The sequence below is a fragment of the Ranitomeya imitator genome, chromosome 1 (genome assembly GCF_032444005.1).
Source record: "Ranitomeya imitator isolate aRanImi1 chromosome 1, aRanImi1.pri, whole genome shotgun sequence".
NCBI lineage: Eukaryota > Metazoa > Chordata > Amphibia > Anura > Dendrobatidae > Ranitomeya > Ranitomeya imitator.
This window is the reverse complement of record NC_091282.1, coordinates 1,186,064,789-1,186,078,934: the sequence shown is the minus strand read 5'-3', so window position 1 is coordinate 1,186,078,934 and position 14,146 is coordinate 1,186,064,789. Positions and strand designations below refer to the sequence as shown.

Sequence of the window (14,146 nt, the reverse complement as noted above, 5' to 3'; positions counted from 1 at the left end):
TAAGAATACATTACTGTATTTTGAAATATTGCACCCCTAAGAATTTTGCACCCAATGCAATTGCCATTGTGGTCTCGACCACTGCCATCGCCCATTCTCCACTGCTGATCAGAGAGTGTCGGCTGCCAGAGACTGGTGAAAAGGAGCGGGAGATCTCCTGGCACACATAGAAGACTAGATTTTTTCCCCCCTCTAGATTGGAATTATAGCAGTGCCAGAAGCAGTTCTGGTTCTCAGGCCGAGTTCCAGACAGCAAACTTCCCAACCTCATGTTATTTTTATTTTACAAATTCAACATATTCATAATTATCTATGGTTCACGGACTCCTCCATGAAACCATTGACAGCTGCACATGCTGCCATAGCACTATGGATTTTTTGCATCTGGGTCAGAACCTGATGACAAGCTGTCAACACCAGACAAGAATATCAGCAGTTATTGCTCCGTGGGTCAGAATTATATAACAAGCGCTTGTAATATTGAAGTGGTGTTTGCATCGCAAAAATATGATGAACACTTGGCTATTTTCATACTAATATTTTCGGCTTTGTTTCAACTTCTGGCCCACCAGAAAAAATATTTGGAGGGCTCATTTTTTATCTATGCAAAATATGGTCACATCTACTTAGAATTTCTAATAGATACAGTAAAGCGAAAATTATCCCATAAGAAAAGTGTCGGGAGATCGCTCCACAGTCACTTCCAAATGTGGGGTGTCTTCTAGACCTTTGGGTGTTATTATAGTCTCATTGACTGGGTCCATAGGGAGTTCTGTCAGCACTCAGAGGGCCACCCTGGTATATTTTGGAGGCCTCTGATTTACTGCATTTACATGACATTAGAGATGAGCAAAATGATTAGAAGTGAATGAAGTTTGAACCAAAGCTTTAGGAAATCGCGGAACCCTGCAACTTCCCTCAGAGTTGCAATTCTATTTGATGTTTTACACATTGCAGAAGATTGCATCAACCAGTGAATGATCACATGACCTGGGATGAGCTTTCCCATAATACCTTACAGCAATCACATCACACGATATAGCACAGCCAATCAGGACATACTATCATAGCTTGCATAAAAGCCGTGGCAGGGAATGCAGCAGCCATTTTGTGGTGACTCTGGATAGAGAGATGACGTCACATTTCACTGTACAGATAGATAGTGAATGAAGAAAAGAGAATTATGTCATATGTGATTTTCAGGGCAATTGGGGGGTTTGCAGTATTTTAGAATCAATTTTTTCGAAAATCGAATTTTCTAGAAAAATTTGTCGAATCTGGTGAATCCGAATGTCAAAATATTTTCTTATCTGTACATGACACACAACCACGACAGTTCATGTTGTCCATCTTGCTGGCCCTTGTTAATTCTGCTGTATTAATATCTGTGTCTCTTCTACAGGTCATCCTCATACTGACCAAGTACTATCATGCCGACACGGGGAAGGTCCTGGAGAGCTCGTTATGGAGGTAGGCCAATGTTATTACACCTTGTGTAGCTTGCTGGATGAGTCAAAAATACTTTCATGATTGACAATTTCTTGACTATGTGCAAACGGAAGAATATTATATTGTGTAGAGGATTTTGAATAATTTGGATTTTTGGGAAATAAATTAAAGAGCGATTAAGCTTTCATTTTGCATGAAAAGTTATTGCAAATCAATTTATTAAAGATTTGTCGTCATTCCTTTATTAAAAAAAAGTGCATGTGAGTGGCTTCCATTATTTGCCTGTCTTTAGATACATTGATATTCGAAGGTACGAATTTGGAGTACGGATGATGGTAGTGAGGGGTCAGCGCCTGTGTCCTCCTCTGAATGTTGTGCTGATCAGAACAATCTCCTGTCGCAGGTTATCCCCAGAATTAGTGATACTAACACAAGGGCAGAGCTGACCCATCACTGCCATCATCTGTACTTCAAATCAGTACATAAATATCAATGCAGCTGAAGGCTGGGGAAAAGCCGAGGTTCGGAAGCCCCTTTAACGTATTTTGTTTTTACAGGAATGATGTCATCTCCTAATTAAGTGATTAATAAAGTTTCATAATTTTACATGCTGGACAGAATTATTAAAAAAAAAGTTTATTTGCTCTTTCATATGAGAACAGTTATGATACAGATGGAGATGAAAGTATGACATTGCATGTTATAATTCTTTGGTATCAGCTGTGGTGGCTCGTAATGGATATTGGTAGTTGGCTTTTCGACTGCTGTGTTTGACCGGTAATGTCCACTTTGGTCTGTCGTATTGTTCTGTGCCAGGATGAAGTTTCAGGATGATGTATGATTATATACAATGCAGCAGTGGCGGACACCCCCGTGTAAGAACATTATATGGGCCCTTTGCAGTCCAGTGCACAATTCCACCTGCTTTGGAGGTTGATTTGGGCCTCTCTTACCTTTTGGGCCCCCATGCTACTGCACAGTTGCACCAATGGAATGTCCACCCCTGGATTGCACTGTGTAAAACATCCACATTTTCACTGTTTATGTAGAAGGTCTTGTGTACACGGCGGCACATATGTACAAGTTGGTGGAACTGTAATGTTACATCCGTAGACTTTACAGCTCCTTGTCTCAGGAGTCATACAGATATCTGTGACATGTTCCTTTGGACGCATTATGGCCTTATAATAAAGTGATACACAAAGCTCCATAGAGTTCCCCATGGACGGTCAACGGTTCCTCAGTATGGACACTGTGCACATGCAAACTAAGACAGTAATGGTGTATATAGTTGTTTTAAAGAGTTTTCCCATAATCACAAGTTATCTGAAATAGGGGCTAACTTGCTGATCTCTGGGGGTCCAACAGTATAGTCTCACTCCTATTCCAAGAACGGACTCTGATAACCCCAATAATCACCCCCCAGACGGGCGCCATTCCAGTGCTGTGTCTCCTGGCTGCAGCCTTTCAGTATTCGGTCATGGGGGATGTCCCCTGAAATGGAATAGTGAAGGTTGCAACCAATCAGTGGCTGTAGATTAGCTGCAGGGGTCATGACTCATGAGATAACCGGGAGACAGCGCCAACATCGACAGTCTGGGCAGCCGTATTTTTTGTTGATCTATGGGGCGCTACAATTCTTAAAGAGGACTTGTCAGATCTCCTCCTAGTGTTCCTCAAGGTCAAGAACAAGGTCATAATTCTGGAACATGTTCTCTTATAACTCTACAATGTACCGTACCTCTGTTATTCCTCCTGTAAATACACAAAGACATTAAAAACAGGGTGTCACCAATCTCTGGGTTCCCCCACATTCTAACTTAGTGGCAGGGAAAACGGTAAGACTATGTTAAGATAGAATTTTTTGAATACTGACAATCTGAAAAACTTTCTATTTATGGAAAATCCACTTTTACGGTACAAATGAGGAGTTTTCGGAGTTTTTAATTTTTTTCTGAAGACAGTGAAGAGGTTTGGAAAAATGCCTACTGGGAAAAAAAAATTGCCTGTCACTTCTTTGAAGAGGATCCTGATGGAATCTTCAAACTACACTCCGTCCAATGAAAAGGCTGCAGAAAAACTCCTTAGGAGAAGAAAAACTTCTCCAAAAATTCCTAAGAAAAAATAAGTGTTTCTTGAAGTGGTTTATGCTTTAAAACACATTGGATTTGTCTGGTTCAAAAAACTCTGTGTGAACATGGTCCAGCGCCCAATTGGCAATTTATTCATACAATCCCAAGAGGAAAAGCAATAACAGAGTTCTAGGAACAGAAAATGCGGAATTGGTATTTTTTTGGAAAACGTATTAGTATTTCCTAAGATTGACATATCAAGACAGTTCATGGATCCTATTTCTAGGGCTTTTTCGCACCTATAGTAACCTATGGAATATTTGGATCTCAATGAGCTCCAGTGTTTCCTGCAGAATATTAATAGCAGATGTATTGACCTGTGCACAGAACACCGCGGGATGCGCCATGTGCGGAGCTTATGGGGCGGATTGTAGGAGATAGCGGCGTGCTGGGAGTGCGGACCCTCTGATCCCGGTAACCTAGCCGTTTCGTCTGTATGTGATCCGGCTGCTCTATTAACTCATGGCTGCAATCATTTTCATATGTGCGTGTAATTACGGCAACAGCAAACACGTGTTTTACACAAATGGAACTCTTCGCAATGGTATCAGTGTGTGACTGTACATTAGAAGTGTACACTCGAAGTGCTCTGTCTCCTGGATCACTTTACCTTATAAAAGTGACGTAAAAAAAAGCTGTTAATGGAGACACTTTCCATCTGTACTGCATGTGAGGAGCTAAAAATGTATATTAGAGCATGAGACTGTGTGCGCCTGCAGAGCGCCGCCATACGGTGCCCTCTGTATAGCATTGGCAAATGTTGACACACATGGCATTGAAAGTGTTCTCTTTATGTAAGTGCAGAGCTGGTATTGTAGAAAAGGTGGACAGGACAGAAAAGAAGAAAATAAATATAATGTTAGCATACCGCCATATGGTGTGAATGTAATACTGCTGATACAGCGCTCACATAATACTGTTGTGCTCATGTAAAGCTTTCAAATAATTCTCCTGGAAAGGGAACCTGTCACCAGAAAAAAACGCTATTAACATGCAGATATGGGATTAATCTGCAGGTGAATAGCGTTACTAACCTGCCCAGAGCCCGCACTTAGCCGTACACTGCAGGGAGAAAATTAACATTATTTTCCTAGCAGCTTTTGGGTTTCAGTCACACAGGCGGCACCGGTGCGGGTCCAGTGACAGGAAGGTGGCGCCGGGGCTGGTTCAGTAAGGGGGATGGCACTGGCGCTTGTCCGGTCACAGGAAGGCGGCACTGGGGCTGGTTCAGTAACAGGGATGGCAGCGGCACTGGTTCTGTCACGGAGGCAGCATCAGCGCTGGTTCAGTCACGGGGGTGGCACCGGTGCTGGTTCAGTCATGGGGGCGCACCAGCGCTGGTTCAGTCATGGGGCGGCACCGGTGCTGGTTCAATCATGGGGCGGCACCAGTGCTGGTTCAGTCACAGGACGGCATCGGCACTGGTTCAGTCATGGGGGCGGCACTGGCACTGGTTCAGTCACGGGGTAGCATCGGCACTGGTTCAGTTACTGGGCATCACCAGCTCTGGTTTAGTTACGGGGCGGCACCGGCGCTGGATCAGTCACGGGGGCGGCACCGGCGCTGGCCCAGTCACAGGGCGGCACCAGCTCTGGTTCAGTCATGGGGGCGGCACTGGCGCAGGTTCAGTCATGGGGACGGCATTGGTGCTGGTTTAGTCATGGAGAAGGCACCGGTGCTGGTTCAGTAACGGGGGCAGTATCGGCGCTGGTTCAGTCACGGGGACAGCACCAGCACTGGTTCAGTCACGGGGACAGCACCAGCACTGGTTCAGTCACAGGGACAGCACCAGCACTGGTTCAGTCACGGGGACAGCACCAGCACTGGTTCAGTCACAGGGACAGCACCAGCACTGGTTCAGTCACGGGGATGGCACCTTCGTTGGTTCAGTCACAGCTCTGAGTATACAGAGGCCTCTGTAACCGTGCCCCCAGCCCTGATGGACACTCACTCTGCATTAGGGACGGCTGTCAGTCAGGACCGGGGCGCAGTTACAGCCTCTATATAATCAGCAGGGACTGAACCAGCGCCAGCAAAGCCCCCGTGACTAAAGCTCAAACGCTGGCAGGAAAATAATGTTCATTTTCTTCCTGCAGTGTTCAAGTAAGTCCAGGCATCGGGCAGGTTAATAACGTTATTAACCTGTAGATTATCCCCATATCTCCAGATTATAAGTGTTTTTTTCTGGTGACAGGTTCACTTTAAAGTCCATTTCAGCAGAACTTGCAGCAGGATGTCATTGTCTCCCTCTAGCTCCTCCCACCACTGCTCTTTCCATAGAACTTTATGAGCACCAAATGTCATCGATTAATAGTTGATAGATAGATAACTGAAGACAGATGCAGAAAGGCTCATACCTTGAGCCGAAACGTCGCAGGAACCCATATGGGTTAATAAAGCACGATATTTTTCTAAGAAGTAGTGCTGTCTTCATCTTTTTTGTACTATATTGAGGATCGGTCTATGCCTGGAAGGTCTGGAACCCATTTTTCAAATACTGCTTGCTAGTGCTGCTTTTCAACTTTCTTTTCTATTTATAGACAATAGATAGCTAGATAATAGCTACAAGATAAAAAGCTGCAACTGGAGGCCGCACACCAAGGGTATATGGCAAAAACAGTGCTTTATTATCACATAATGGCAACATTTTTATTCTTAAGTCAGAATTTTTCTCTAGATATGAGGGGGGATAAATATTAGAGATAGCTTGATAGATAGATAGATAATAGATAGATAATAGATAATTAATAGATAGATAGATAATAGATAACTAGATGATGGATAGATAGATAGATAGATAGATAGATAGATAGATAGATAGATAGATAGATAGATAGATAATAGATAGATAATAGATCGATGGATAATGAATAGATGACAGATATATAGATAGATAGATAATAGATAGATAATAGATAGATAGATAGATAGATAGATAGATAGATAGATAGATAGATAGATAATAGATGGATGGATGACTGGATGGATAGATAGATAGATAATAGATAGATACAAAAAATGGAACAACACATACAATTAAATGGGTTAACAGGCCTCCAAGCAACTAATCCATATACTGGCCCAATAAAGTCCACTTATATTGAAACCTGGAGTGCTGCCTTCCATTTTTTTGGTCCCTAGATAGATAGATAAATAGATAATAGATAGATAATAGATTGATAGATAGATGTTAGGTAGATGATAGATAGATAGATAGATAGATAGATAGATAGATAGATAGATAGATAGATAGATAGATAGATAGATAATAGATATATATAGATAATAGATAGATAGATAGATAGATAGATGAAAGATAGATACAGTCATGGCCAAAAGTATTGACACCCCTGCAATTCTGTCAGATAATACTCAGTTTCTTCCTGAAAATGATTGCAAACACAAATTATTTGGTATTATCCTCATTTAATTTGTCTTAAATGAACAAACACAAAAGAGAATGAAGCAAAAAGCAAAACATTGATCATTTCACACAAAACTCCAAAAATGGGCCAGACAAAAGTATTGGCACCCTCAGCCTAATACTTGGTTGCACAACCTTTAGCCAAAATAACTGCGACCAACCGCTTCCGGTAACCATCAATGAGTTTCTTACAATGCTCTGCTGGAATTTTAGACCATTCTTCTTTGGCAAACTGCTCCAGGTCCCTGATATTTGAAGGGTGCCTTCTCCAATCTGCCATTTTTAGGTCTCTCCACAGGTGTTCTATGGGATTCAGGTTTGGACTCATTGCTGGCCACCTTAGAAGTCTCCAGTGCTTTCTCTCAAACCATTTTCTAGTGCTTTTTCAAGTGTGTTTTGGGTCATTGTCCTGCTGGAAGACCCATGACCTCTGAGGGAGACCCAGCTTTCTCACACTGGGCCCTACATTATGCTACAAAATTTGTTGGTAGTCTTCAGACTTCATAATGCCATGCACACGGTCAAGCAGTCCAGTGCCAGAGGCAACAAATCAACCCCAAAACATCAGGGAACCTCCACCATGTTTGACTGTAGGGACTGTGTTCTTTTCTTTGAATGCCTCTTTTTTTCTCCTGTAAACTCTATGTTGATGCCTTTGCCCAAAAAGCTCTACTTTTGTCTCATCTGACCAGAGAACATTCTTCCAAAACGTTTTAGGGTTTTTCAGGTAAGTTTTGGCAAACTCCAGCCTGGCTTTTTTATGTCTCAGGGTCAGAAGTGGGGTCTTCCTGGGTCTCCTACCATACAGTCCCTTTTCATTCAGACGCCGACGGATAGTACGGGTTGACACTGTTGTACCCTCGGACTGCAGGGCAGCTTGAACTTGTTTGGATGTTAGTCGAGGTTCTTTATCCAACATCCACACAATCTTGCGTTGAAATCTCTTGTCAATTTTTCTTTTCCGTCCACATCTAGGGAGGTTAGCCACAGTGCCATGGGCTTTAAACTTCTTGATGACACTGCGCACGGTAGACACAGGAACATTCAGGTCTTTGGAGATGGACTTGTAGTCTTGAGATTGCTCATGCTTCCTCACAATCTGGTTTCTCAAGTCCTCAGACATTTCTTTGGTCTTCTTTCTTTTCTCCATGCTCAATGTGGTACACACAAGGACACAGGACAGAGGTTGAGTCAACTTTAATCCATGTCAACTGGCTGCAAGTGTGATTTAGTTATTGCCAACACCTGTTAGGTGCCACAGGTAAGTTACAGGTGCTGTTAATTACACAAATTAGAGAAGCATCACATGATTTTTCGAACAGTGCCAATTGTCCACCCCCTTTTTTATGTTTGGTGTGGAATTATATCCAATTTGGCTTTAGGACAATTCTTTTTGGGTTTTTTTCATTTAAGACAAATTAAATGAAGATAATAATAACAAAGAATTTGTGTTTGCAATCATTTTCAGGAAGAAACTGAGTATTATCTGACAGAATTGCAGGGGTGTCAATACTTTTGGCCATGACTGTAGATAGATAGATAGATAGATAGATAGATAGATAGAAAATAGATAGATAGGTAATAGATAGATATGAGATAGATGATAGATAGATAAATAATAGATAGATGATAGATAGATAGATAGATATATAGATAATAGATAGATATTAGGTAGATGATAGATAGATAGATAGATAGATAGATATGAGATAGATAGATAATAGATAGATAGATAGATAGATATGAGATAGGTGGATGGATAGATATTAGATATATAATTGTAAAACAAATAGAAATCCAGCAGATATCAGTTTTCCCTTTATTTATCCTGATTTTATCTGAAGCTGACTTTCTTTGAATCTCTAATTTATGAATATTTAACAATCTTCGGTAAAGGAGTCTCTCGAGCTCTTTACTTAAATATTTAATTTAATAAAACTATTAATATTGACCTTTCTGTGGTCTCTCCAACTTCGGCAATAATATCCGGAAAAAGATCATTTAACACCATCGTTACTTCTGTCGGCCATTTCCAGGATCCTGTCTAGAAGCCTCCTTAGATCGCTCCTCACTGACTCTTCCCGGTTATAATGTCTCCAGACCGGATCGTGTTTTTGCTTGTTGCCTTTCCAAATTACAACATGGATTATCACTGTTAGTCTTAAAGGGGATGTCCACCTATGACCACCTATGACCACCATTTCACATTTTTCTTAAGAACAGGCGCAGATGAGAGTGATGAGGAGGGATAACAAATGTTGGGGAGGAATATTAATATGTTATTAATGACCATTAATCTTCCTCTATGATGGCGTCTTTTACAGATACCAAAAAAAATTCTCAGCAGTTTACCCCCTTAGATGCTATGGTAAACAGGGACCAGGGTATCTAAGTGTTTAGACGGGGTCCTCATCCATCCTCATTACCCCACTCACTCAACAAGATCACGGGAACCCAATGGAAGTTTTCCTTGCTGCCAGGGACCCATGTAGGGACCCCAAGTGTAGGTCTTTGCTATGGGGCCCCCCGGATTTTTGTATGCATGGTCCTGGAGATAATTCAATGAACAGACATTTTGCTCTTTTATTTGGTCGTTGCCAGCGAGATTGATTGTCAGGAACCTCAATTATTATTGTTCCATCTAAATGGGCCTTACAATTATATTTGATATTTTAGTTTTATTTTTTTAACTAACCTATCAAATTTTCTGCCCCTTCTGGGGTCGTATTTATTACAATTACCTAATAAACTGTTTTTCTTGGTTGTTCACTTGCTTGTGGTTTATCATCATTCTTCCCTTACTGTAATCTGCCCTCAGCGTATACATTTCCTGGAGATCTTGTGCTTTTACAGAATAAGCAGAGGTGCAGTATAAAGCACGGTGGACAATCCCACATTTTAAACCATTTTGGGATTTCAATGACATACTACAAAGCAGCAAAATTCTTGGTAATAACTTATATTTAAAATGGTTGTCTGACAGTGAAGTAATTTTTTTTTCATGCATAGAAAGAAGGAGGTATTGTCGCCTTGCAGTGCCCCCGCGGATCATGTGCTGGCTGGTAGAGAGGACTGGAAGCAGTGTCTGCTCCACTGGGAAGTCAGAAGACCGCTGCAACTTGTCAGGTGACTAGAAAAGCTTGTCAGTGGATGTTTCTCTTTGAGTCACTTGATTGGCTGCAGCGGTCCTGTTACTTCTGAACGGAGCAGCCCACGCTGTATCCACAGGAGCACTGGACTGTGAATATGTCTCCATTTATTAATATAGAATCATCCATGCCTGAAAAAAAATAATTTCTCTTTTGGACAATCGCTTATAGTTCAGGGTGGGGGTGTGGAGACACAAGGGTCAGTGGGTGTTCTTTGTTGTGAGTTCTGTTTTTGGGCTCCCTCTGGTGGTTACTGATGGTACTGGGTGACTTGTCTTTCCTGGGTTTCTGGGTTCCACCTGTTCCATCAGCATATGGGAGTTTCCTATTTAACCTGGCTTTGCTGGCATTTCCTCGCCGGTTATCAATGTATCCAGTGTGTCTTGTTACCTCTGCTCCCTGCTCCTAGAACCTTCTGGACAAGCTAAGTTTGGATTTTCCTGTTTTGTGTTTTGCTTAATTTGGTTTTTAGTCCAGCCTGCAGATATGTGATTCTCTGCTGCTGGTTGCTCTAGTGGGCTGAAATTGCTTTTCATGTACCATGAGTTGGCACATGAGTTCAAGTAATTTCAGGATGGTTTTTTGAAGGGTTTTTCGCTGACCGCGCAGTTTTCTTTTGTATCCTCTGCTATCTAGCTTTAGCGGGCCTCATTTTGCTGAAACTGTTTTCATACTACGTATGTGCTTTCCTCTCATTTCACCGTCATTATATGTGGGGGGCTGCTATTTGCTGTGGGGTATTTCTCTGGAGGCAAGAGAGGTCTGTGTTTCTTCTGATAGGGGAAGTTAGATCTTCGGCTGGAGCGAGACGTCTAGGATCATCGTAGGCACGTTCCCCGGCTACTTTTATTTGTGTGTTAGGTTCAGGGTCGCGGTCAGCTCAGGTTCCATCGCCCTAGAGCTTGTTTGTATCTGTGCTTGTCCTTTTTGTGATCCCCTGCCATTGGGATCATGACAGTATAACCGGCCCACAAAGTGTTAATTGTATTGGCTGAAGTAGGAGGATAAGTAGTCTGAGGAAGTTTTTTTTTTTTTTTTTTTTCCCCTCAGAGTTTGCTGCCTAGCCTTATTGCAGCCTGGCTACTTCCTCCTCCTCTTAATCTTTGAATGGCTCTGATCTCAGCTGTTTATCATGGACGTCCAGAGTTTGGCTTCCAGCCTGAATAATCTTGCCACTAAGGTTCAAAATATACAGGATTTTGTTGTACATGCTCCTATGTCTGAACCTAGAATTCCTGTCCCAGAGTTTTTTTCTGGAGATAGATCTCGTTTTCTGAATTTTAGGAACAATTGCAAGTTGTTTCTTTCTTTGAAATCTCGCTCCTCTGGAGACCCTGCTCAGCAAGTCAAGATAATTATATCTTTCCTGCGGGGTGACCCTCAGGATTGGGCATTTGCATTGGCACCAGGGGACCCTGCGTTGCTTAATGCAGATGCGTTTTTTTCTGGCATTGGGTTTGCTCTATGAGGAACCTAACCAAGAGATTCAGGCTGAAAAAGCTTTGTTGGCCCTCTCTCAGGGGCAAGATGAAGCAGAAATTTATTGTCAAAAATTTCGGAAGTGGTCGGTACTTACTCAGTGGAATGAGTGCGCTCTGGCTGCAAAGTTTAGAGATGGCCTTTCTGAGGCCATTAAAGATGTTATGGTGGGGTTCCCTGCGCCTGCTGGTCTGAATGAGTCTATGACTATGGCTGTTCAGATTGATCGGCGTTTACGGGAGCGCAAACCTGTGCATCATTTGGCGGTGTCGTCTGAACCGTCACCTGAGATAATGCAATGTGATAGAATTCAGTCCAGAAGTGAACGGCAAAAGTATAGGCGGAAAAAAGGGTTGTGCTTTTATTGTGGTGATTCAGCTCATGTTATATCAGCATGCTCTAAACGCACAAAAAAGGTTGATAAGTCTGTTGCCATTAGTACTTTACAGTCTAAGTTCATTCTGTCTGTGACTCTGATTTGTTCATTATCATCCATTTCCGTCGATGCCTATGTGGATTCAGGCGCTGCCCTGAGTCTTATGGATTGGTCATTTGCCAATCGCTGTGGGTTTAGTCTGAAGCCTCTGGAAGTCCCTATTCCTTTGAAGGGAATTGACTCTACACCTTTGGCTATGAATAAACCTCAGTACTGGACACAAGTGACCATGCGTATGACTCCCGTTCATCAGGAGGTGATTCGCTTCCTGGTACTGTATAATTTGCATGATGTTCTAGTACTTGGTCTGCCATGGTTACAAACTCATAATCCAGTCCTTGACTGGAAATCAGTGTCTGTGTTAAGCTGGGGTTGTCAGGGGGTTCATGATGATGCACCTCCGATTTCTATCGCTTCATCTACTCCTTCTGAGATTCCTGTGTTTTTGTCTGACTATCGGGATGTTTTTGAGGAGCCTAAGCTCAGTTCGCTTCCTCCTCACAGGGATTGCGATTGTGCTATAAATTTAATTCCGGGCAGTAAATTTCCTAAAGGTCGTTTGTTCAATCTGTCAGTGCCAGAGCATACTGCTATGCGGGATTATGTTAAGGAGTCCTTGGAAAAGGGACATATCCGTCCATCTTTGTCCCCTTTGGGAGCAGGTTTTTTTTTCGTGGCCAAGAAAGATGGTTCCTTGAGGCCTTGTATAGATTATCGTCTTTTGAATAAGATTACCGTAAAATATCAGTATCCTTTGCCATTGTTGACTGATTTGTTTGCTCGCATTAAGGGGGCTAAATGGTTCACTAAGATTGATCTTCGGGGTGCCTATAATCTTATACGAATAAAGCAAGGTGATGAGTGGAAAACCGCATTTAATACGCCTGAGGGCCATTTTGAGTATTTGGTAATGCCTTTTGGACTTTCTAATGCTCCTTCAGTCTTCCAGTCCTTTATGCACGATATTTTCCGTGAATATCTGGATAAATTTATGATTGTGTATTTGGATGATATTTTGTTTTTTTCTGATGACTGGGAGTCTCATGTTCAGCAGGTCAGGAAGGTGTTTCAGGTCCTGCGGGCCAATTCCTTGTTTGTAAAAGGCTCAAAGTGTCTCTTTGGAGTCTAGAAGATTTCTTTCTTGGGGTATATTTTTTCCCCTTCTACTATTGAGATGGATCCCGTCAAGGTTCAGGCTATTTGTGACTGGACGCAGCCTACATCTCTTAAGAGTCTACAGAAGTTCTTGGGCTTTGCTAATTTCTATCGTCGTTTTATAACTAATTTTTCTAGTGTTGTTAAGCCTTTGACGGATTTGACTAAGAAGGGTGCTGATGTTGCTAATTGGTCTCCTGCGGCTGTGGAGGCCTTTCAGGAACTTAAGCGCCGGTTTTCTTCTGCTCCTGTGTTGCGTCAGCCAGATGTTTCGCTCCCTTTTCAGGTTGAGGTTGATGCTTCCGAGATTGGAGCGGGGGCGGTTTTGTCACAGAGAAGCTCCGATGGCTCAGTGATGAAGCCATGCGCGTTTTTTTCTAGAAAGTTTTCGCCGGCTGAGCGGAATTATGATGTTGGTAATCGGGAACTTTTGGCCATGAAGTGGGCATTTGAGGAGTGGCGTCATTGGCTAGAGGGTGCTAGACATCGTGTGGTGGTCTTGACTGATCACAAAAATTTGATTTACCTTGAGTCTGCCAGGCGTCTGAATCCTAGACAGGCTCGTTGGTCACTGTTTTTCTCTCGTTTCAATTTTGTGGTTTCATACCTGCCAGGTTCAAAGAATGTGAAGGCGGATGCTCTTTCTAGGAGTTTTGTGCCTGACTCCCTTGGAAATTCTGAGCCCTCTGGTATCCTTAGGGATGGGGTGATTTTGTCTGCTGTCTCCCCAGACTTGCGACGTGCTTTGCAGGAGTTTCAGGTGGCTAAACCTGATCGTTGTCCGCCTGAGAGACTGTTTGTTCCGGATAATTGGACCAGTAGAGTCATCTCCGAGGTCCATTCTTCTGCGTTGGCAGGTCATCCTGGAATATTTGGTACTAGAGACTTGGTGGCCAGGTCTTTTTGGTGGCCTTCCTTGTCG

The 14,146-nt window shown here is 42.6% G+C and overlaps 1 protein-coding gene across 2 annotated transcripts in view; it reads left to right on the top strand.

Moving 5' to 3' along the window:
• Positions 1 to 14,146, top strand: part of SORCS2 (sortilin related VPS10 domain containing receptor 2) — a 1,198,559-nt gene that overhangs the window by 356,749 nt on the left and 827,664 nt on the right. For both annotated transcript variants that reach the window (XM_069744776.1, XM_069744775.1), the window contains exon 2: positions 1,403 to 1,470. In XM_069744776.1, coding sequence (XP_069600877.1) covers positions 1,403 to 1,470 — 68 coding nt within the window. The remainder of the gene's footprint in view (positions 1 to 1,402; positions 1,471 to 14,146) is intronic.